Genomic DNA, 25,277 nt, shown 5'->3' on the forward strand with positions numbered 1-25,277 from the left:
TGTCTCTGACCTTCCCCCCTCTTTAATGTGACCTCTTCCTCACATTTACTTGTGGAGTTTGTTCTGCTAGTTTTCTGGTACTTTTCTGGGTTATTTGCACTGATTGGGAGGGTTGTCTAGTATGTGGGATGACATAAGTTTAGGGTCAACTCTTCTACCATCTTCCCTGGAAGTCTCGCCCTATTGAATTTTTAATTCCCCTGGCATGTGAATGCTCAGTAGCATAGGGCTTTACATATCTGTGTTGGAAATTATCTACTTATGACTTACCAAGGAAGGGTACCCATGGGGAATACACAGCATGGATGTTAGGAGTATGGATTTAGAGTTACATATGCTTTCAGATTAGCTCCATCATTTGTTGGAAGAATGACATTGGGCAAATAACCTAGTCTCTGTGAGACTCACTTTTTCTTTATTTAAAGGGAGAGTACAAAACTAGCTTACAGTGTTGGAATTTTTCATTGAATAAAGCTCGGGGTCTTGTTTTCTCTGTGGAGAATGGGAATATTTATTGGCTGCTCACTGTGTACTGTGTATGATGGTGATTGTTGGGATACTAGAAAGGAAGGATACTATGTCTGGTCAAAACTCATACGTGGTGTGGTGGGTAATTTTAAGAGATTAAGCAAAAAGGCATATTAAATATTAAGTTGGGAGTATGTGTAAGCTACTGTGCTGCAGAAGGATGGCGTGGAGACAATGGGGAGAGTTGTTGAAGCTTCTAGGGGAACTATCACGTTAGCCACTAGTTGGAACTCCAAGGGCAAGTATGAATGGGAAGGATATTCTGGGTAGAGGAAATAACCTACATAAAGATGAAGAAACTTGAGAGGATATTCTCCTTTAGGGGACTCCAGGGTAGTGAGTATGCTGGGAGCCAGCCATGCAGAACTACAAACTTTAAGGAACAAGCTAAAGGAGGTTGCAGGGGTTGCTAGATACAAAGGGGCTGAGTTGTGCCTTGTTAGGAGTTGCCCTTATCTGGAAGACAGAGGGAAGTTGCCTAACTCAGTTTCTCCTTTGAGGAGGTTACGTAAACAGTGGAGTAGAACATGAATTGGAGTGGAAGCTGGTGAGCCCAGAAATCCTGAGGATGTGATTTCAGCAATCCAGGGAGAAATGATACAGGCTTGTGCTAAGGTGGATGCAAAAGGGAAAGAGAAGACTGTCAGGAGTTTAGGAAGTAAAAAAAGGAAGCACCTAGGAAAGGAATAGCTTTCCTTGTTTATGTTGGGTGCCTGGGTATGTTGTGGTAAATATGGGAAGAGATAAGTTTTGAGATGGATGAGTAAAACTAGTTTAAAGTTAGAAACTGCTTCATATGCTTCTGTGAAATGGGGTATGATAAAAGTAACAACTCCTGGTCTATGACGATTAAAGGAGTGGAAACATGTATTTTGAACTTAAAGTATTATTCCATAAGGGCTATACGTTGATCTGTAAAAACAACAATAATATGATTACTCTTGGCATTGCTAAGTAGAAGTGCCTGAAGTAATGCTAGGTGGACAGGTAAAGAAAGAAGCTAAATACATGGGAAACACAGGAGAGTGCTGGCTAGGACCGTCGCCTGCAGAGAGAACAGGATGTAGGTGGCAGTTGAAACAGTGGACAAGATCACCTAGGGAGAGCATATCACAAGGAAAGACCAAGGTCAAGTTTAGGACCCTTGGGACAAGTCACATTGAGGCAGGATCCAGAGGAAGAATAAGCAGACAGATAGAAGGAAAACTAGGAACGTTCTGTGTTGGAGGAATCAAAGAAAGATGGCGTCCTCAGCCTCCCATACTGTAGGAAGGAGCTGCAGAGAAAAGCTTGAAAGCTGTGGCTTGACTTCAGCTTGTGTCTCTGGTCATCTTGGAATAGTTCCACTGATGGACGCAAAAGTCAAATCATGATGGACTGAAGAGTGAACTATGAAGAGGTTTAATTCCTTCCTATTAAAAGTGAAAATTAAATATCTGGCGTATCTGCTTAGAATTGTTATATGGTTGTAGCACCACAAGGAGAATGGTATGAGGAGGGTATGATCTGGATTAAAATCTTAACCATTTTTCCACAGGGTTCTCCTTCAAAATCTGCGGCTGCATCGGTTGGGAGTATATCTAAGCCCGACTCCTCCAATCTGAGGAAAACGCCTGGTTCAAAAGCCAAAGTGGGGCCATCTGTTTCCTGTTTGAGGCGGAATAGCGACAGTAGAAACCTCAGTTCTGATCGAGCATTATCTCCGCAGAGGATCCGGCGCGTGTCCAGTTCTGGTAAGAATGAAAGAAGTGAGTTGTGCCTGATAGCATTTTGTGAATTATTTGAATATAAAATTAGGCATGTCAGAAAGCAGAAAGACAGGTTTTGGTTATAAAACTAACACATTTTGTCACTACAACATTTAGGTTTTTGTGTATCAGCATGTTATGTAGGGAAGGTAGAAAAAGAAATCGTAGACACAGCTCTGATCTTTGAGCAACGGAAAGGCTAGTTAGAGAAAGATACAGGTGTATAAACCAACTTCAAAGTTATTAAGAAAAATCATAAACAATTGGGTGCCTGCTATATGTAAATAATTTCACAATTAGAGGTTATTTTTATAAATGTTTAAGTGCTTAATAAATGTTATATACTGGACTCATTGTGGGCCCTCACTGTGTGAAAAGAGATTAATTTTTCCTTGAGCTTTATTGAAAGATGTATGATAAATTTTCAGGGATTTAAGAGTGACTAAAAAGTTAAACTGTGCCAAGACAAACTTTTATTTACATTGGTTTATATTTTAGAAGTAATAGTTTCAAAGTCCTGTTAGGTTTATGAAATTTGATTGCTTTAAGAGTAGCTATTATGTGTCTTACTAAAAATTTGGCAGCTACATGGGCTTTTCTGGGTTACAGATCAGAACAGGAAGTGGAAAAGTCAGCGTGTTTCGTACAGACTAAGACAAAAACACTGCTACACATTCCAGTTGATTGAGAACACTGTGCAGGGAACACCCTTTATTTTAACAGGTACAACCTTGTGCAAATTAAAGGCATGCCTGATGGATTTAGAAGTAAGCTCCCTTATAAAAATAGTAACTACTGTTGAATGATCTGGGGGAAAAAAGAAAAAAAGGTACCTCTAGAATGATGTATCAACACATGTGAGAACATTTAGCAGAAACTAACAAAACCAAGCAGGTCCCAGAGAATCTCATTACCTCTCTACACCTTGATAGTTTCAGGTTCTATTTCCTAATTCCATTTTGAGACCTGATGTGTGAGAAGCCTGTAACAAGCAGAAGTGTTTTGAGGGTGATTTATTTAGATTCAGGGCTGGCAGTAAGATCCTGGGGTTGGGAGGAGCAAAGCCAGGATGGGGTATGGGTGGAGGAAGAGGGATCGGCGGTACATTCCATTCCCATCCCTGGAGGAGCTGAGTGGGAAGAAAGAATTCACTTGAAGTCCTCTTCCTTGGGAAGAAAACCAGAAGGGGAACAATGATCCTGATTTTAGATATTGCCACCGTTAGGGGGAGTTGAGGCAAAGTGAGATCAAAGCTTTGGTTCTTAGTGTTGATGACAGGGTCAGGGTAGTGGTTGATGATGGGAAGGGTTGTAGACAGATGATAGGGAGTCCCTACCTGTTTGAATGTTAGGAGCACCTGTGGCTTGGTGGTGCTAGAGAGCCATTACCAAGGGCACCGTGGCCTTTTAGGTTAGGAGCTCTGTGTTCTAGTAACGTTCTGGCATCAGTGAGCGAATCAAGCAAGTCATTTACCCACCCTGGGCTTCAGCCTTGTGTTGAGAAGTGGGAGGGTTTGAGAATGTAAGGACCTGTCAACGTTTACACTCCTCTTTCTAGGGGCAGTTTGGGTGCTTGCCTAACTTTCTGAGCAGTGGCTGCTACTAGTAACTTTCTCTGAACCACAGGATGCTCAAAACCCAGAAAACCGGAAGTGCTCATCCTCTCAGGAGATGAGTCCGGTGCCCAGGATATGCAGTAGTTCCGGCCCTCTGGAGTTCTGCGACATCGATTTCAGTTAGCCTCAATCAGTTGTGGTACAGAGGCTGGTGATCCTCCTTCTGATGTTTTGTTACAAAGTCAGTAGTAGCCTAACGCTAAATCCTACCGCCTAGGTCATTCACCTCAACCCAGCTCCTGGTGCAGGCGCTTGATCCCCTGACACCATCACAGGAGGAAGGGTGAGGATATTTTGAGGCAGACCACGTTCATATAACTTTTGTTATAGTATATCGCTATAGTTATTTTATTATTAGTTGTTGATCTCTTTCTATAACTCATTTATAAATTAAACTTGATCATAGGTATGTATGTGTAGGAAAAAAGCAGTACACGTAGGGTTTGGTACCATCTGTGGTTTCAGGCATCGACTGGAGGTCTTGACATGCCCCTATGGCTGGGAGGAAGCAGGGTGGGGGGGGCTGAACTGTATTTTCAACAATGGGAATGTTTTATGTAGATGATCAGTTCCACTGAAGAGTTAAGCAATTTTAAAGTCCCTTTTCTGTATACTCTATAATATCCTGCCTTAAGAGAAAAGTAGGTCTGTGTACTCTGAATGAAAAGACAAGGACATTTATTGAGCATTTATTAACTTATATAAAGAAACTTGATAACCAGTTATGTATTTAGACTTTTGAATCGGTGTTACTAAGTTTTCTTTTACCTATATAGAAATGGTTTTCTATATAGAAATGGAAAAAAAAATAATGTAACCAGAAACTTCATGGATTCACATTTGAGTTTTTATTTGAACTGTTGGAAGACTAACTTGATTATGCTGTATTTAAACAAAAAAAGTAATAACAGCAACTAGCTTGTTTGGATGTTCACATTAAATTGAGAGGTGTTTGTTGTAGGGGACAGGAAATTTAATCACCACAGAGTTAAAAGCAGAACAGATCAAGGAGCAAAAACAGTGTGCCTTTAGATCACTGAGAGTGTGTTGCCATTTACTGTACAATGCGGTGTTTGTGTATTAGAATATTGAAACCAAATGGACATCCTCTGTACTCTGTATACAAAGTTACTCTCCTGAAAGGTAAGCGGCAGGAATGTTCCAGCGGGGGTTTTCAATAAATCCTTTCAGAGAACTAAGTAGAAAACCAGATCTGGACTTGAAATAATAGACATTTTCTTGAAGGTTTAACCTGAGTATGAGAGGGAACTGTGATTAAACTCAATGAGCTCTTGCATTTTCCCTGTCAAAATCTGGAAATGATAATATGTAGCATGATGACCATAATTAAATGTGTATGAAATCAGATGATGACTGATGACAACAAGCCAGATGCAACGTATCTTCGTTAAGACTATGTGTGTTTTAACCACTCCAATTAAATAAGATGAGATTGTGGGGGAAGAATAGGATAATAATAATTATAATGCCAATGATAGCAGCGTACACTTACAAAATGCTTACCAAGTTTTAGGCTCTGTCTTAGGATTAAATGTCTTAATTATATCATTGAGTGAGTTTAACCTTCAGAGTAGTTTTGTGAGGCTTGTCCTCATTTGACAGATTGAGAAAAACACCACACAGAAATTAAATAATTTGTCAGGGTTACGCAGCTAGTAAGTGGCAGAGGTAGGAGTCAAACCAGGTGGTAGGGCTCTGGAGCCCGTTCTCTTAGTCTTCACATTATCAGGCTGAAGAACTACTCCTGGGGTGCCTGGGTGGCTCAGTCAGTTAAGTTTCTGCCTTCTGCTCAGGTCATGATCTCAGGGTCCTGGGAATGAGCCCTGTATTGGGCTCCCTGGTCAGCATGGAGTCTGCTTCTCCCTCCCCTCTCTTCCCCCACCCCCGCCTGTGCTCGCTCTTGCTCTCTCTCTCTCTCAAATAAATCTTTTTAAAAAAAACTACTCTGGGGCGCCTGGGTGGCTCAGTGGGTTAAGCCGCTGCCTTTGGCTCAGGTCATGATCTCAGGGTCCTGGGATCGAGTCCCACATTGGGCTCTCTGCTCGGCAGGGAGCCTGCTTCCCTCTCTCTCTCTCTCTCTGCCTGCCTCTCTGCCTACCTGTGATCTCTCTCTCTCGCTGTCAAATAAATAAATAAAATCTTTAAAAAAAATAAAAAAAATAAAAAAAACTACTCTTAGTATGGCGATAAGTTTTGAAAAATTAAAATTCTCACATTTAACTGAATGGCTTAGAAATCGGCATTTCTCTTCTCAGGCCCTTGGCCCGAGATTTAAAAGATGTTTAAATTTAAAAGATGTTCCACAGTTATTGCAAATTGCTGCTGAGTGAATCACTGCCTCATTAAATCCTTCATGATTCATTCAGGCGTCTTCGACCTATCTGCCACCTTCTTCTGAAGGCGATACCAGTTCTTATCAGGCTTTAGATGATACATGTGTGTTTTCCTTCATATAGCACTGTAATTGCCCTTCCCGGGACCAGCCTGAGCAAGGTAGGATTACCTAGGATTACGGAAGTCAGACAGAACACACTCCTCGGCCTGTGGATCGTGTAACCTACCCGGGGAGGGCAAGAGTGTGTTTATGACTCAACCACAGAGCCACACAAAAAGGGTGTATAAAGGGTGTGGAAATGGCCCCTAAGTGCCTTAGGACTCTGGGGAAAAGGAAGAATGTTCCGGGGTTGGTCTCATTATACCAGTGCCTGAAGAAAGGGCTCATGAAAGAAATAGTCTTGAGTTTTTCTTCTGGAGAAAGAAAAATAACATTTCAAAAGGATAAACCTTTGCTTTCATTCAGTTTATTGTGGGTTAATAAAATAAAGTCCTCTCAAACCAGGAGGAGATCCCATACTTGTAATGACTTGCCTAGCGTTATAGGTTTCTGAGCTTTCTTGCTCAGTTGTTTTTTCCATAGTTGTTTTTTGTAAGCTAATTTTGTCTATTTAGTGTTAAAGGGAATTTAAAATCATTTCAATTCACTTTTGTATCATTTTAGTCTTTTCTAGGTGAGTTTGAGAGAAATAGCTAGCAAACTTATGAGGATACTCGCTATAAATTCTTTAAAAACAAGAAATTATCCCCTAATAACTTATTCTAAAAGCTAACTTCAACAGGTTGGTTTTGGTGCTTCTATATTTGCATGTAATTAAAATACTTTTAAAAGAATGGATCTCAAGTTTTCTTGGCATAAAAATAATGGTCATAGTGATGTTTTGAGCGCCAGCGACATGCCGTGCACTGTTCTAAGCTTTCTAAATGCCTGATTTCATTTACTCTCACAACTCATGACGTATAGACAGGTATACTCCTCCAACTTCTGCAGATGAGGAATTGGAAGTTTTGAAACCTTAAGTAACTTGTGCCAAGTGACGCCATTCATCCTCGGTGGAGACTGGAAATCGAACAAGCAGTCTCTATGCTCTTGGCCTCTATAAATACACCCAGGGGTCCGGCACCCTGACTTCTCATCTAACAAGGGCTAGGGAGTGCCTGCCTGTGCTGGGAATGGGAGATAGGCACAAAACAGATACATTCTTGCCCTTACAGAGCTTAAATTCTAGTCAGGTGCATCAGAAAATTAAATTAAAATGTTGAGAATGTAAGATGATAAATGCTGAGAATGGCAGTGAAGGGAGTTAGATCTTAATATCAAGTGGCTGAGAAAGGCCTCGCTGAGCAGGTGACAAGTGAGCCAGTGCCTGAAGGCTCAGAAGGAGGGAGACATTGAGACGTCAGATGACAGGCCTCCCTGGGCAGAGCTAACAGCAAGTGCAAAGATGGAGGCGAGGCAGCTTGGGGGTGGGGGGAGGTGCTTGAGGGACCGGGAGCTGCCCAGTGTGCGCGGTGGGGGGCCAGGGAGTATGGATGAGGCCAACCAAGTGGGGTCTTACAGGTGTCTGGGGGACAAGTATCTCCTCTTTTATTCCTTCCTGACATGATCACTGCAGTCTCAATCATTTTACAGGCATTCCACTCTGTTCTTCTCACTCGGCGAGTAATTCGAGAGATTATTTTCTAGAATGACCCATGCATGAGGCATCATAGGTCACTATGCACTTTTCTCTGTGAATTCAAGAAAAGTTTTGAGAGCCTGCTGTGTGCCGGGCACTCTACTAGATTTGGAGAATACAAACAGGATGAAATAATAGCCCCTTGTCATGATCTCACTCACTGGAGGCTGAGCTGGAAAAGGGTGTTGAAACACATTATCTGAATGCGGACTCTTCATTCTTCAAACCGCAGCTGACCTGTCCTGGCCCCTGTGATGTTTCGCATTTATTATGTGGTGCTCAGATTATTTTTGTACATGTCTGTCTCCTAAATTGTGAGGTCCATAAGGAGAGTCCAGGTCTTGGTTATTTTTACATGTTTCATTGCTTAGCACAGCGTACCTATTACACAACAGGTGTTTAAAAATGTTGTCTGGCCTGATTTGAAGGGAGACTTCTGTGAAGGGAACACCCCTGACAGGGCCTGAGGGCATTCCGGAGAATAGCAAGGACTTTTGAACTGGCCCTGAACGTGCCTGTAGAAGTTTGCCAGACATGGAAAGTTGCTGGCATTCCCAAGGGTGCAAGTGGACAGTTATGAAAGGGTATGGCTCGTGTGGGACCACCGAGGGCAGGTCCGCATGCCTCGAACAGACTGAGTATTGGGGTAAGTGATGGATGAGCCCCAAAGATTTTGAGGTTGATCAGTTCTCTAGCAATCAAGATACAAACTTGTTAGAGTTATACCAGTGTGTGGGAACAGGAAGCAGAGTGAAAATATTAAACATGTTTTGGAGGAGGGGGGTCTGGTCAGCTTCTGTTGGTGGCAGATAGTCCCACGTGTCTCCTCAGTTTGCTTGTTGGGTGGCCATGGAGCGAGACAGCAAGATAGAGTGGTAAGAAGAGGTTCTCAGAGGAAGACAGATGGGTGTAGTTGGGGGCATGCTGAATTTGAAGAGACCAAGAAACCCCTCAAAGTGTGTGTGAATGTTTGAGGTTGAAGACAGTCAAAATGTGTAGAGGGCAAGGAAAAGAGCTGATAAAGATCAAAGCAGGAGGGATGACTGGCGATCACCTCAGGGACACGTCAGAATGCATCCAGTGCACAGGCAAGGAAGTCCTGAGAAATAAAGGGGATGCAGCAGTGTGTCTGTGTGGACCCATTTGGAGAAGAAATAGGGGATTTTGAGAGTCGAGTGTTAGAGTAGCGGCTGTGGATAATGGGCTGGGCCGCTTCTTCCTTTGTATTTGGCAGCTCACTTTGCTGAGGTTAGGGAGGTGATATCTCTGAAGGGAGTTTGCGCAAAATGTGTTCATTTGCATACTTTTATAACCTTCGAGAAGTTTTGAGTCTCAGTGACCTCACTGTTCAAAGTAGCTCTGCTGAAGAACCTTTTCTTCTGAGCCAGGATGTTCACGGTGTGCCTTTTCCCACTGTGGTGAGGAGCCCCGTGACTGTGAGGGGAGCTCCTTCACCAACAGATAAATCAGTCTGTTGACAACCTATGAAGACCCTGTTCATCTTTGTATGGTAGCTGGGGAAAGGTGAACCCTTCTAACTCTTGAGTTTATTACATCTTTAGTTGTGGGACACATGTTCCGGAAGTTAATTTTGTTTCACACAGGGAGCGGGAGACATCTTGGGAACACACTTGCAGAGGCAGGTACGGACAGTATCACCACGAACACTGGGCTTCTGTGCAGTTCCAGTCCATGTGAGAACCTTGCTTTGTGGGATGTTCTGGTTTCTCTGTCAAATTACCACCCTGTTAATACCTGCGGTGTTTTTGTTGTGATTCACCTGTACTACCATGACTTGATTTTTGCCTTTACTCTTGAGTTTAAGCAAATAATGCTGGTTATGCAGAGTTGTTTCTTGTGCCCTATGAGTACAGCCTAGTCTTGGCTAACTCAAGAATGTGGGCTCTCAAAGTCACATTTGGCAGTACATAGTGTAGAGGGCTACTGAATTTCTGTGTTCTGGAAGATAATCCATGTAGTTGACATTTCTGGAGTGTATACTATGCCCATCATACTCAGACCCAGAGGAATTATGGAATGAGTAAGACATGGTGCTTGCCCTTACCCATTACCAGTCAGCTAGGAGAGGTGATGAGTTCATCCCCCATCACATGTGTCCTTAGGATATTTTAAGGAAAAAAAAAGCCATAGGATTTCAGAAGAAGGTAAGATTACCAATGCCAAAGTTTGCTGAAACTCTTTTTTGTAAGAATATAGGTAATTCTATAATATGATTGAGGTACCCCCTTATAATAAGTATCAGCCTTGGTTTAGTGTTTATGCTTTCTGCTATTTAATAATTTTTGGCATCAAGATTCTAGATATACAACTAAGAAGAATACATCTCGATCAAGGTAATTTTTAGGACTCAACTGATACACTAGGAAGTAGAAATGAAGGGACAGACAGGGTTCAGACTATGGAATATAGAGTTTGATGACCAAGTCAATAAAGGTCATCAGAAATATGGAGGAGGGTGGTTGGGCAATTAGGCTACAATCCATTGGTGTTCTGGCAGTTAACAGTCAGAGGAAATCCAGACAGAGCCCAGGTCTGTTAATGTCAGGGGAGGAAAGGGAGAAACATGGTTTCAGGCAAGGTAAATCTTATTTTACCCCTCTTGAATTTGAGATTAACCAGTTAATTTGGATAGCTCATCAGGTTTCTGCTGCCCTTGTCCCAGTAGGCCTTTTTTTTTTTTTTTTTTTAAGATTGATTTATTTATATTTGAGCGAGAGTGCCCACATGAGTGTGGTAAAGCCTGGAGTAGGGGCAAAGGCGCAGGGAGAGAATCTCAAGCAGCCTGCCTACTGAGTGTAGAACCCAGCATGGAGCTCGATCCCATGACCCTGAGATCCTGACCTGAGCAGAAAATAATAGTAGGACAGTTAACTGATTGAGCCACCCAGGCACCTCCCAACAAAGTAGGCTATTTTGAAAGTATAACCCTTTCAGTGAAAATTGGAAAAGAAAACAAAAATTCGGGGCACCTGGGTGGCTCAGCGGGTTAAAGCCTCTGCCTTCAGCTCAGGTCATGATCCCGGGGTGCTGGGATCGAGCCCCGCATCGGGCTCTTTGCTTAGCTGGGAGCCTGCTTCCTCCTCTCTCTCTGCCTGCCTCTCTGCCTACTTGTAATCTCTATCTGTCAAATAAATAAATCTTTAAAAAAAAAAAAACAAAAACAAAAATTCCCCTTAATGTCATCAATGCCAAATAGCTTTTGACTTCATAGTTAATAACTATTTGCTGCCTTTTCTTTTTGCATGAGTTGATTGGATTTCCTTTTTCATTTAAAAGGCGTAATGCATTCTTTCCTAGATTCTTACATTCTTATTCTTCAATAACATGATTTTAAACAACCTTACAGTATTTCATTATCGAAATGTGCGGCCATATATTTCTTCAGACTTCTTTGAACATTAGGTTGTTTGTTTTTAAGATTTGTTCATTTTAGAGCGGAGAGAGCAAGCATGGGTGGGAAGCTCAGAGGGCAAGGGAGAGAGAATCTCAAGCTGACTCCATGCTGAGCACAGAACCTGACGCAGGGCTCAGTCTCACGGCCCAGAGATCACGACCTGAGCTGAAAACAAGAGTCAGACTTAACTGACTGCGCCACCCAGGCGCCCCTTTGTTTTGTTTTTGTAGTGTGTGAAATAATTCTACACTGAAGAACTTTGTACATGAGTGTAAGAGCTTGGTCAGATAAATTCATTGGATACATTCCTTTAGATGGAATCAGAGGGTGTGAGCATTTGTAAGACTTTTGATACATGTTGCCAAATTGCCCTTCAGAAACAGCATACAAGTCAGTGCTCCTACTCTTTGAGTATGTTAGAGTGTTTTTCAACACCCTTACCAGTATTTTGACATTGCTAACACTCTTTCCAAATATTTACTGTTGCAGAAAGTGCAAAACGGTATCTTACTTTAATTGGCATATGCTTGGCACTCAAATCTTTATTGATTAAATGTAGACTCAGGGATCAAAGTGCTGAAGTACAGAAGTGAATATATAAGATGAAAACATGCCCTCCTTGAAGTTACATTCTGGTGGGAGAGACAGGTAATACGTGAGTAAAAGTGTGTATGATGCTTGATAATCTGAAGTACTAAAGAGGGGGGAAATACTAATGCAGGTAAGGGGAATGTGAAATGTTGGGGGTTGTTTTTGTGGATGTGTGAGAGAGAAATTTTGCTTAGTGTGACCAGCGAAAGATGGCTTTTGAATAAAGCCCAGAGGGCGTCAGTCTTGGGAGTATCCGGAGGAAAACTGTGCCTGTCGAGAGTGGAGAGCAAGTGGAAACCCTGAGGTGGAGATTTACTGATGTGCTCTAGGAAAGCAAGGAATGGGGTGAGGAAAAGTTGAAACAGACGGTGAGGTTTGACAGGTAGCAGAGAAACAGATAAAGCATGGTCCTGAAAATCCCAAGAATTTTGGCTTTTTAACTGAAAGAGCTTAAATTTTGACAGGGTTGCTCTGATACCTGTGTAGAGAATGCATTGAATGGGGGTGAGGGCTGAATCAGGGAGATTGGTGAGGAGGTATTGCTACAATCATGGCGGGAGATTGTGGCTTCTTGGGTCAGGGTTGTGACAGTGAAGGGTTAGACAGGTGTGTTGAAAGTGAAGCTGACAGGATTTTCTTAGATGAGGTGAGACCAAAGAGCAGAGTCACAGATGACTTTACGCACTTTGGGTGTGAACAAGGAAGGATAATGTTGCCATCCATGGAGATGGGTGTGGATGGTGGTGACACAGATGTTAGGAGACGGATATCAAGAACTAAGCTATAGAGCTATCAAGATGAATAATTTGTAAGTGAAGATGTTGAGTGGAAAGTAGGATATGCAGGTCTAAGGTGCAGAGAAGTCTGATCGATGGATATAATTTGCGATTCATCAATATTTAGATCCTATTTAAAGCCACTAGATTGGATAAAGCCACCAAGAGAATGTGCAGAAGAGAACCGATCAAGGGCGCCACTGGGGAACTCCCTAGACTACTCCAAAATAATCTGGAGTACTCCTAAATTTTAAAGGGCTAGGGAGATAAATCTTAATAAATTATATTAAATAAATAAAATTAATAAATTTTGTTTCTTGTGAGACCTACAGGCATAGAGAGGCTAAGTAAACTGCGTGCAGACAGTGTTTGCTGGAACTGGATTTAAAACCTAGGCAGTCTGGCTCTGGATTGTCCACTTTTCTAAAGATTTAATTTATTTATTTGACAGAGAGGCAGGCAGAGGGGGGAGGGGAAGCAGGCTCCCCACTAAGCAGGGAGTCCGATGTGGGGCTTGATCCCAGGACCCTGAGATCATGACCTGAGCTGAAGGCAGAGGCTTTAACCCACTGAGCCACCCAGGCGCCCCTGGATTGTCCACTTTTAATCACCATATCATACATACTAGTTCTCAAATTTTATTTCTTTAAATTCAGTTATTTTAATACCACAAATAAATGTCTTATCTGAAAAAAAATCTTCCTTTTCCTATTCTAAATTTTTATATTTCTGGGATTTATATACCAGTCTATTAATCTGTCAATATAGTTTTATGCCCATAACAGACTATGTTTATTTTGTAATATCCTATAATAACTAATAACACAACTTCTTTCTTACTGAACTTCTTTATTGTGATAAATGTAATATAAAATTTACCATCTTAACCATTTTTTATAAAGATTTTATTCATTTATTTGACAAACAGAGATCACAAGCCTGCAGAGAGGCCAGCAGAGAGAGAGGGAGGAAGCAGGCTCCCCACTAAGCAGAGAGCCTGATGTGGGGCTCGATCCCAGGACCCTGAGACCATGACCTGAGCTGAAAGCAGTGGCTTTAACCCACTGAGCCACCCAGGTGCCTCCCCCATCTTAGCCATCTTTTAAGTGTGTGGTTCATTGGTGTGAAATAGATTCCGTTTGTTGTGCAAGAGTCACCATCATCCCATCTCCAGAACTTTTTATCTTCCCCATCTGAACCTCTTGACCCATTAAACACTAACTCCCCACTCTCCATCTCCCCAGCCCCTGGCAACCACCATTCTACGGTCTGTCTCTGAATCTCACTACTCTAGGTACCTCACATAAGAAGAATCATGCAATATTTGTCCTTTCATCAGTGGCTTATGGAATATCTTCAAGTTTATCCATGTTATATCATGCGTCAGAATTTCTTTCCTTCCTGGGATGGAATAATATTTCATAGTACATATGTGACACACTTTGTTTATCCATTCCTCTGTCAATGGTCAACTTGGGTTGCTTCTACCTTTTGGTTATGATGAATAGCATTATGGACATAGACATACAAATACCATTATGGACATGGGTGTACAAAGATCCTCCTTTCATTTATTTTGGATATATACCCAGAAGTGGAATTAGTGGATTGTATGCTAGGCTGTCTGTTTTTCTTTTGGGGGGAAACAGCCATACCATTTTTCACAGCAACTACACCATTTTACTTTGTACCAGCAATGTGCAGGGTTCCAAGTTGGTCACGTCCTAACCAACACTGTTATTTTCTGTTTTGTTTCTATAATAGCCATTCTAATGGGGGTAATGTGGTATCTTAGTGTCTATCTGCATTTCCCTAATGACTAATGATGCTGAACAGCTTTTCATGTGTTGTTGGCCATTATGTATTTTCTTTGGAGAAAGGTCCATTCAAGTACTTTGCCCTTTTTTTTTTTTTTTCAAATCAAAGCTTTCTATTCTTCAGCTGTAGGCATCTCATATTTATGCTCCAAAACTTTTAGCTATTCTTATTTACTCTAAGCTAATTTAAATAGGTTTTTTTGAAAGTTGTCCCAAGTCGTCCTTTAAAATAATCACATGTGGATTTAGATGGGAATGCCATTCAATTAATACATTAATTCAGGGAAGAACTAACATGTATATTTACTTGTTCAAATCTTTTATGTTCCTCATTTAAAATTTTTTTCCATAATATCAGCACTTTTTGATTATAGAAATAGTGTGTGCATATACATGTCTCCATGTGCATTTACTTTTTATTGCTAAAGGATCTTTTTTCTATTTTTCCTGCTACATCAAAAAGCTGTTGATTTTTTTACAGTATTGATTTTGTAAGCAGCTTATCAGATTTATTTACATAGTTTTTAGACAATAACACTATATACTAAGTGAAATATTCTAACATCCTCATTAAGATTAATGAGAAAAGTTGGTCCTTTTGGGTTGAGTAAAAACCAGTCTGAAGCCACAGTTTTGGGTATAATTTATTTCTCCCATAACTTATCATTAATTTTTTTTATCCCCTTGGGTAGACTTACATTAGCTTTATAGTACATCCCAGTTACTGTAGATAATTAACATAAAGGTCACTTTCTTTACAGAGCTGTGCTAAAAGAACCCAAGTTGTAATTATAGCTGAAAACATACTCTCATGCTTTGTGTTTTAACTATGTCTGCTTGGCATTTTCTCTTCCTGACTAGTTAAGGGCCCTGCCTTATTGATACTTATTATATCTTATAAAATACAATAACTTATGTTTTAAGCTATATATATTAATATGTAGTGTCTATATTCCAGATTGGCGCCCTTGTCCAGTGAAAATCCCCACGGCCTCTAGTCCTGGCAAGTGCACTTGCCCCCTAAGCTTTTCTCTGATTTCAAACTCCATTTCAGACTCTTCCCTGCTGGCCTTTGGTCAGTTATGCACACTACCCCGCCTTGAACAAACTCTGGAGAAAAAGCCAAGAAAGCTGCGGTTAAGGGCTGAAGTTCTTAGCCTGGCATTTCATGCAATCCTGAACGGTAAACTATCTACCTCTCCAGTCTCATCGTTCTTTTCCTTCCCCTGTGATGCGTGCACGCCTAGTAAGCCACACAAACCACAGTCCTATTAAAAACATTTTAATGAGAGGTGCCTGGGTGGCTCAGTGGGTTAAAGCCTCTGCCTTCGGCTCGGGTCATGGTCCCAGGGTCTTGGGATCGTACCCTGCATGGGGCTCTCTGCTTGGCGGGGAGCCTGCCCCCCACCCCCCCCGCCCCATCTCTTTGCTTGTGATCTCTGTCAAATAAATAAATAAAATCTTAAAAAATTTAATGAGCTTCTATGGATTCTCTAGTATTCATAATTATTACTGAAAACATTTGGGAGTGATTTCTATACAAAATGCCGGGTGTTTCTAGCACCCTGTACATTTGTGCTTTGCAATTACCTTACTTTGCAGTTACCTTTCCTGTGGCGGCAAGTAAATACTTGTATAACATTACCCCTCCTGGGAACCCGTTGTCTAGATTTTTATTAAGATCTGTGTCTTCAAATATGGGTAAAATAGTAGCTAAGGTTTTGTGGGGAGGGGGGTTGTTGTTTGTTCTGTGGTTTGGGGTTTTTTGTTTTGTTTTGGTTTTTGGTTTTTTTTGTCAGCTCCTTGACACTTCTTCAGAACACTTTAATTTCATCAAATGTAAAGAACAGCTCATTTTGTTCAACGTGGAAAAATCTCATGAAAAACATATTAAGGCTGAACTTCTCCTGGTCTGGTTGCTTTGACCAGCAGATGTTTCTGTGGCCTGGGAAACTGCTCTCATCTCATCTCAAAGCTCTCATTACTTTGAAGGCCTTTTGCAAGCTGGTGGGACTCACCTCCTTGCCCAGCCTGTCCTTTAGTTTAGCAGCGGAGGCGGCCAGGCTGGAGCTGAGAGAGGGCACTACCTACCTGTGAATGCCTGGGGAGCTTTTCCTGGACAATGAATCCTTTAACATCAGTGTCAGAACAAAGGCGTACCCTTCAGGAGTTCATCCTTCAACTTTAATTTCCAGTTCTAGGAACACACCATTATGGTCTCATGAGGAACTTTGTGGTCGCAGAGGGACCCTTTTCATCATAACCGTATAAAAGCATCACTTAACCCGTTGATTTCTCTGTTGTTTTTTTTTTTCTTAGTAAAATTAAAAGGACTGAAGTATACCTCATGTTTACAGAGGCACAGGAATAAAAATTAGAATCTACTTACCTTAATTGTTGATCCAGTTTATCCTTTCTTGGTTTCTGTATCTGTTTTGAACATCTTTCTTGGTTTCTGTATCTGTTTTGAACATCTTTATCTGATTACATACTTGACTCCACTGACTTTAATAATATCTATTAGTGGGGGTGCCTGGGTGACTCAGTGGGTTAAAGCCCCTGCCTTCGGCTCAGGTCATGATCCCAGGGTCCTGGGATCGAGCCCCGCATCGAGCTCTCTGCTCAGCGGGGAGCCTGCTTCCCTTCCTCTCTCTGTGCCTGCCTCTCTGCTTCCTTGTGATCTTGTCTGTCAAATAAATAAATAAAATCTTAAAAAATATCTATTAGTGTTTTAATGTTTTATGTTAGCTTTTATGATAAAATATGCTTATTATAAAGTGTGAAGAGAAAAAGCATATGAAAGGTGAGGGGAAAAATTACCCATTTCTGCTTTTTTCCCTTATTTTTCCTTTAAGTCCCCCTGTGTTGTATTTCATAACAGCCTCATAAAGTTCTGGTATATCTCCTGGAATTTTTCAATATGTAGGTAAGTCTGAGCTTAAAAAGCAGGGCAATATTAATATTTTTTCCACATAATCATTTTATTAGATTTTTAGTTTTACAGGCATTCCTTATTGATGTTCTGTTAAGTATAGAACATTCGACCGGATTTTCCAAGCTAGGTATCCGAGTACCTTGCTTGTTCATGAGGCCATACTTCAAACTCTCTGTGTTACTATCTAAGGCTAAGTGCAAATGCTAGTCCTTCCATGTCTTCCCCTAGACAAAAGATGGTAATAATTATAGGGTCACAACAAATCTGTTGTCTCTCTGTAAGATTATGCTAACAGCATAAGCTTAAAATAAACCACTGAGGCGAGTAATTTGTCTTCAGGTAGGTCTTCAATCTTGATGGTTTACATCTGGGATCAGTTACATGCTGTGAAGCGAATGTGGTCCTGTAAGGATTTCCTTGTTTAAGAATTTGGTTCTCAGGTTACCCGGTCTCTCAGCCCAACGTTGCTGTGTCTTACGTTTCATATTGGTTATGATGCGTATGTTTTACTGCTTCTTTGTATGAAGTCCCAATTATGGGTACTTGAGGTCAACTTTGCTCTTCAGTTAAACATGAGGACTGTTGGTGAAACAGTGAAACACCTTGGTTGTATCTCCACTGGGTTTACCATTGCACTAGGGGAGCCCCCTTCTAGAAAGAGGAGCTCAGGTGGCCTCCAGCCTGATTCTCCTTTCCTTCACCTGATGCTTCTATTCTGCAGCCCCAGAGAGGGAATGCTGGGCTGGTGGTAGGTTGCCTGCCTTCCTGGCATCTCTGGCACTGCTGAAGTATGTGACTGGAGGGAGCCATTTTACCACCCAAGTAACTCTCTCATCTATGCTCTGGGAATAGTAATGGCGGTGTACTGTTAGGATTATTCTGAGTTTCAGAGGAACTAATTCTGAGGTGCAGCAGGCTTTGTTCTGGGTCCTCAATCCCAGGAGTCAGACTAATGGTCGAATGGGGAAGACTTTTGCTAGGACTGCCAGTTGCCATTAGGTGGGAGGGATGGCAAGCCTTGGGAATGGGGTGGGACAGGTCATAGCAATCACAGGCTGGCAGGGCAACCTTGCTTCCGGTGTGCGGCTGCGTTTTGGAATCAGAGAGGCTACAGGCCTGTAATAATTCTGAGGCACACTGAGAAATGTCTGTAAACCCATGATGCTGTCAGAAACAATGCTGTGAAACATCCCTTTCTGAAAAACAAATTGAGTATCCAAACTCGTTTAGCTTTGACTGTACTTTAGCTATGGCCCAGAAATACTCCTCTGTTACTTGCTCAACCTTGCTCATTGTTTCCGATGATGATGAAGACTTACATGTTTTTGCTGTCAATGGGCCATAATTTAATAACTGTATATTCTAAAAGATTTTTTTTCTGTACCTCCAAAAGCAAGTAAAACTGGTGGCTAAATATAAGTCTAAAAGTCAAGTGAATATTTGATTATCTATTACTTGCTAATTACTATAAGGACTATAAAGAAAAATGTCTCCTTTTATCTACTTAATAGACTATGTGAAGTGTCCCATTGATATTAACAAAGGACAAATAAGCTTGTAAAAATTAAGTGTTTAATGCTTCAGTGTAGATGAGAGAAGGCATTATTGAAATTTATTTACTCCTGGTCTGTGAAAAAAATTTTAATAGCTATTACTGTCACCTGTATAATTCTACATTTACTTTTTCCCTAACTTCATCGAGGTCTAATATGACGTTCAAAGTGTAAAGACATTTAAAGTGGTGATTTGATGGTACATATTATAGAATGATTTTTCTTTATGGAGTTCATTAACATATCCCTCACCTCACAGATTTCTCTTTTCTTTTTTGTTGAGGATATTTAGGTCCAACCCTTAGCAAATTCCAACAATATACTAGTCTTATCAACTACAGTCACCATTTTACATTAGCTCCCCAGACCTTATTCTTCTTACAGCTGAAAGTTAGTCCCTTCCGCCTAATCTCTCCTTATTTCCTGAACCTTCCTCGTGGACTTAGAATAAAAATTCATTCCACAAATATTTATTAAATCTCACTTCATGCCATACCCTTGGCTAAGTCCTGAGGGGCAGAATGGAATTAGGTCTTCTTGTTCTCAGGAACCTTAGAGAGTAGTCCGAGAGCCCAACTGAAACAGATGCTGTTGTGAAAGCAGGTGTGGATGTGGTAAAGGGAGGCGTGGCCCATGGCACACAGGGAAGGTGCCCTGGCAGGATTGGTTTTACAAAGTTCTGATTCTCAACAGTGCTTCTCATGCTTGGGTGTATTCAGATCACCAGGAAATTTTGTTAAAATGGAGGTTGTGATTCAGTAGATCTAGGGTGGGGGCTGCAAATGAGTGGCAAGGATTTGAAACAACTGTCGCTTTGTATTCACCAGGCAAGATAGGGGATTAGATGGAAAGGAGGCTAGTTCATTCACAAAGATGAACATAAGCAGAAGAATAAAGTAAAAAGACCTGGAAAAATAAAAATAAGGGTGTGTGTGTGTGTGTGTAGGGATGAGAGCATGGCAAAGCATAATGGGGAAGAGGTTGATCGGAATCAATCCTAGGACTGCCATTTACAGCTTTAAAATTAAATATTAAGGGGATTAAAAATAAGATCATCCTATCTCAGAAGTCACAAATTTTAGACTGTTTTAGACTGGGTCATAATCTTTTTTTTTTTTTTTTTTTCATGTTCAGAAGATCAACGTGATGGATTTGGAAAGGGTGGAAGGACAGCGCTTTAGGAATCTAATATAGTTGTTGAGGCAAAATATAAGGGGATGAATGAGGATTTGTAGGATTTGGATTGAGAGGAAGAAGACCTCTTTGAAAAGAAGCAATGTGCCTCGTGAATTAGCATAGTATTTCTTGGTGTGAGAGAGGAAACTAGCTTGATTGGAGCAGAACACACACCAGCGTAAAAGAACAGCCTGTGAAATGAGCAATGGGAAACCGCACTAAAATGAAATTGGAAGGGTGGGCAGGGGGCGCTCTCCTGCCCTACCCCCGCTCTGTCGGGAGCAGTGCCAACCAAAAGACTAACTTGCCAGCAGATGCTGCTTGATTAACGCAGCAGGCGGAAGGAATGCTTCCTTCTCCCCGCCCCCCACAACAATCCAGCCAATCAGACGCCGTCACAGCGCAGCCAATGAGAAGCCACTGTCCTTTCCGCGCCCAGTTTGCTGGGGTGGGGGGGGGGGTTCTATTTGTAACAACCTTCCCAGCTTCCTGCTGTCTTCGCCTCTGTTGGCCTCTGTTGCACGTATTTGCATATGGCTTTGCCATAGCTTGCTATTATTCTCTGCTATTCCTAAATATACTCCCATTTTGGTAGTAAACATAACCAGAAGTTTGATGTTTACAGTTAACAAGTACAAAGATAAAGCTGGAGATGGGTAGAACTTTAAAGTGGATGACTTTCAGTGCCAAATCTAAGGAATTTAACCTCCTTTTTCTTATGAAAATTTTATGAACAAAGTCACTGAACTACAAAGCCTTGAGCCTTGCTTCCCAGAAATATCACTTCATTCACTTAAGGGGCCATTAGGAATATAGGACACCATCGTTTTCATGTAAATTCCTTTTCAGCTCTTCCTATTTTTCAGTGGTGTAATACCCTTAGCACTGAGAGTCTTCATGTTAAATTATATGGGGATGTGGGGAAGGAAGGACAATTTCAACGTTTTGAGGCTGGGAAAAAGGAAAAATGGATTTATAATTAGCAGAAGGGAGGAGGGTATGGAAGTGTCGAAATTGAAACATTCAACAAAGAATTTAAAATGGGAGTGGCATTGGTATTCAGAAAAAGAATAAGGCTGCAAGGGAGAATTTGGGATTCATCCAGATGGGCAAGGGTTAGAGTGAAATAAATGAAGATTCTGCAAGAGAGATGGGTATGAAGAAAGTTGTAAGGATTGAACTTGGGAAATGTCCATAATCAGGTAGTATCGGGATTGTATGATTTCAAATGTGCCAGAGATCATGAAGCATACATATTTCATTGTTAAATGGAAACATGCTGCAAGAAAGAAGTTTGAGTGAAGACAATTTAAGTTTGGCAAATAAGCAGCCAAGATGAAGAGGAGATTAAAAAAATAATCCAGCGCCACCTGGTGGTAGACATTAGGCATTTTAAAAAATGAATTTAATTGAATTTTTCTTTCTTATTTTGTTTTTTTTTTAATTTTTTTTTAAAGATTTTATTTATTTGAGAGAGAGACAGTGAGAGAGAGCATGAGAGGGGAGAAAGTCAGAGGGAGAAGCAGACTCTCCAAGGAGCAGGGAGCCGGATGCGGGACTCGATCCCAGGACTCTGGGATCATGACCTGAGGTGAAGGTAGTCGCTTAACCAACTGAGCCACCCAGGCGCCCCTCTTATTTTGGGTTTTAAATTATCATTTTTTTAATATGGTAGCCTAGTCGTATGAATGGACTAGTTTGTTTTTTAATCAACAGTATGAGTGGAAGTCAGAGCTTTGATTTTAACTTTTCCAGAAACCTCTGTGTCACATGGCTTTTTTGATCTCCTGTCACACAAGACCTGAGCTAATTACTCCGGCTTGCAGGGTTACAGCTACCCTTCACATGTCCTGATGGTCTCATCATCGCCTCTGCTCTTCTGCCTCCAAGTCATCAAAAATATTTAAAAAAACCACATCTATCTGAAAATTGCATGATGCTGAATATTCAGTTTGTGTTTGACTCAGTAGGTAGTGCAGGAAATGAAGTTTATAAACTTAAACCTTTCAAAATGAAGTAGAAACTTTTTTTTTCTTTAACTCCAAGGAAAACCTACATCCTTGAAAAATGCACAGCCGTCTCGGGTGAATTTGCCTAGACCACTTCCTAAATCCAAAGCATCTTTGAAAAGTTCTGCACTGAGGAGGACAGGAAGCACCTCCTCTCTTACCAGCACCCACAGTGATCTGAGCACTTACAGCAATAATCGTAAGTTGGTCTTCTGTCAAACTTCTGGGATCGTTGCAGCCATAGTTATAAGAAAAGTAATGTGCTACAAATAATTGTTAGAATTTTGATTTTGTGATTTAGGGGAAAATAGGAATGCTGCTTCTCGCATGGACTTTCTCAAAAAGTTTGGCAAGAAAAGCAAATTCTTTAAATGATGTTCTCTTTTAATGAACATGCTGTGAAATACTGAAATATTTATGTGTTGAGGGTACCCAGTATTTTGTTGCATGGAGAATTCTAAAGTGTATCATTTGAAACAGTGGTGGGTTTTGGTTTCTTTAAGGAAGGGAAGCAGCCTGGGGGGGCTGTTGGAACCCAGCAGGATATCAGAATAGAACTTCAATGTGATTTGCTTTATAAAAGACTGTATTTTTTATAATCTTGTATTTGGATGCTAGAGTCAGGGGAATTTGACTAGTATAACTTCAAGCCTAATTAAGTAGTTTAAAATCAATATTTCTAAAGTTTTTGGTTAAGGTAAATTCTGTTTTCTGTATATAAAACGGGTGAATTCATTGAGCTATCTTTTTCATTCGTAAGGTATATTTGGTCCTAATATTTATTTGTTTATTTCCTTTCTAAATTTCTTTGCACAATAATTAACAGATTTATTAATTTGAACAGCTGTGGAGTGTCTACTGTGTATAGACACCATGATAGATGCTGGGAGGAATATGGGCTGTAAAAGAAATGGTCCTTATCTAAAAGGTAGTTGAAGAAGATATTTACCTGGGTAACTAGAATACCAGATAAAATAAGGTTATTCAGCATGAGGTGGAGAGGAAGGCAGTTCTCTCTGCTTTAAGGAGGGATCAATTTGTTTCTTGGGTGGGGACAAGAACAAAGTGGGGTCCTAGTTATTGAACCTTTTGGCTCAGGGGCCTTTTCGCTCAAGAGTGCTGTTATAAGGTTGCCAGACATTCCTTCTTTCTTTCTTTTTTTTTTCCTTCTCAAATAACTTCTGCCGTTGCCTTGATTGTATATATGAGGTGAAGGAGTGAGGCTCAGAGAGGTTGTCGCTGGCCCAAGGGCTCTCAGCAGCATGGGACAGAATTGAAGATGTGAATGTGTGGAGAAGAAGGCATTGAACTAGTGGCTGAATTAATGAGCACATTTCAGCGAGGTCCCTTAGCAGCGGTAGCTTGTCTCTTGTGATAGTGAGTAGCTGTGTCCTGGAGCTCTGGGACTATTAAAATGTGCTACTTAAAATTAAAAAGGCTTATTATCCACGTATTGTTTCACTTTTGGAGTTGTGGCTAAATAGGAAAGGTTTGCATGGAGCCAGGAATGCTCTCTGAATTGGAAAAGGGAATTCACACGTGTATTATTTTAAGGTTATTTCCCTTGCAGCTTTCTCTGTTGGTGTGAATTTTAAAAACAAACTGACAAAGCAGAATTACCAGCGGGCTCGCAGAGAGCCGGGTAGCAACGGAATGTGTGACCCCTGGAAGCAGGCACGTTCTGGAGAGCCACTCTCCAGTCTTTTCCGTTGCCAGCCATGTTGACTTGGCCACCGTTTCAGGACTGGGTCAGACTCTCCTAAGGAGGTTGTAAAATGCTTTTGTCCGTTCCTTTTTGTCCTGTAACAAAGGAGTTTACCGTACACCCACAGAGCCCGTCTAGAGCTGGTGTCCCTGTTGCAGATTAAGCATTTAAATCAATGAGTCTTTTCTTAGTTTGATTTGCTAGGGGGTTTAATCTGTTTTGTGTAGTGCCTTGGAGCTTACAGATTTCCCCCCCCCTCCATTCTAATTCACTAAGAGCAAGCATGAGGGATAGGAGAGTGAACATGGCTGCAGTATTTCCTGCTTAAGATTGCTTGGATCTTTTTAAATGACTGTACCAGGAGGATTTCGCAGTTGTACAGAGACGGATATTTCTTCAAAAATATTTATCAATTCTACACTCACCCCACCGGCTGGTTCAGAGAAGCATTATGATGCTACCTTATTGACACTGCTGGTCCTGGGATCCTACAGCCTTTGTATAGTTCCTTTGTTAGCCACGCTTACTGGGAAGAGAAGTAGGTTGACAATTTCTGGTTTGATTCTTTTCTTTGTAAGCATGCTTAAATTTTACTCAATAAATTGATTGAGTATCTCTTGATTGTTATTTTGGTAATTCGTAATTGTTGATTGTAATATTGGCGCTTTTACGTTTAAGTTGCGAATGGCTCTGAGTAGAATCATATTTGTTCTGTGTTTTCTGTGTTTTCAGATTTAATATAATTCAGTAGGATTGTCGAGGTGCTGAGTACATGAAATTACTTTATTACTGAAGACTATTTGGTCTCATTTCTCCTTCAATAAGCCGTAGTTTTGTGTATGTAGCTCATACTTGTATGAGGATAGAAAGATATTTTCCTAGAATTAAAATATCGCTTCTTTGATTATTCTGCTCATTATATTAAATATATTAAAGATGTGTAGCTTTGAAAGATTACCTTAAAACATGAAAAAATCATTTTGAACTGATTTTTTTCCTATTTCTGATAATGACGGGTCATGTGAGAAAATAATCTTTGGATCACCGTTTTGATTCAGACTGAGTTAAGCATTTAAACCCCTTTCAAGAATGTGTTCTCGCTTTGCTGCTCATTTCTTTGTGATGTGCTACTGTTAGTGGCATCATTTAAGAACTTTTGAGGTCCATAGTGTTGTTGTAAAATTAGCAGCTGGTTCTTGGTACTTCAGAATCCTATAGAAATAACGTTATCGAGTTAAAAGACCAATGACTAAATTAAGACATATAAGACAATACATTTTTCTTGTTTGGAGGTTTTAGCAGGTTCTTTCTGTGTATTCTTGTATTGTAGAATATTTAGAAGTTAAGATAATGATTTTCTTATGGATATTAGCCT

General features: G+C 40.8%; 1 protein-coding gene across 6 annotated transcripts in view; it reads left to right on the plus strand.

The window, feature by feature from the left end:
• The window catches only part of MTUS1 (microtubule associated scaffold protein 1), a 166,384-nt gene that overhangs the window by 63,150 nt on the left and 77,957 nt on the right, over nt 1-25,277 (plus strand). For 4 of the 6 annotated variants that reach the window (XM_045988043.1, XM_045988061.1, XM_045988033.1 and 1 more), the window contains exons 3-4: nt 2,066-2,261; nt 22,235-22,396. In XM_045988043.1, coding sequence (XP_045843999.1) covers nt 2,066-2,261; nt 22,235-22,396 — 358 coding nt within the window. Of the gene's footprint in view, nt 1-2,065; nt 2,262-22,234; nt 22,397-24,218; nt 24,441-25,277 lie in introns of those variants that run through there. The other 2 variants (XM_045988071.1, XM_045988079.1) reach the window with 2 other exon arrangements.

The sequence above is a fragment of the Meles meles genome, chromosome 2, assembly GCF_922984935.1.
Source record: "Meles meles chromosome 2, mMelMel3.1 paternal haplotype, whole genome shotgun sequence".
Taxonomy (NCBI): Eukaryota; Metazoa; Chordata; class Mammalia; order Carnivora; family Mustelidae; genus Meles; species Meles meles.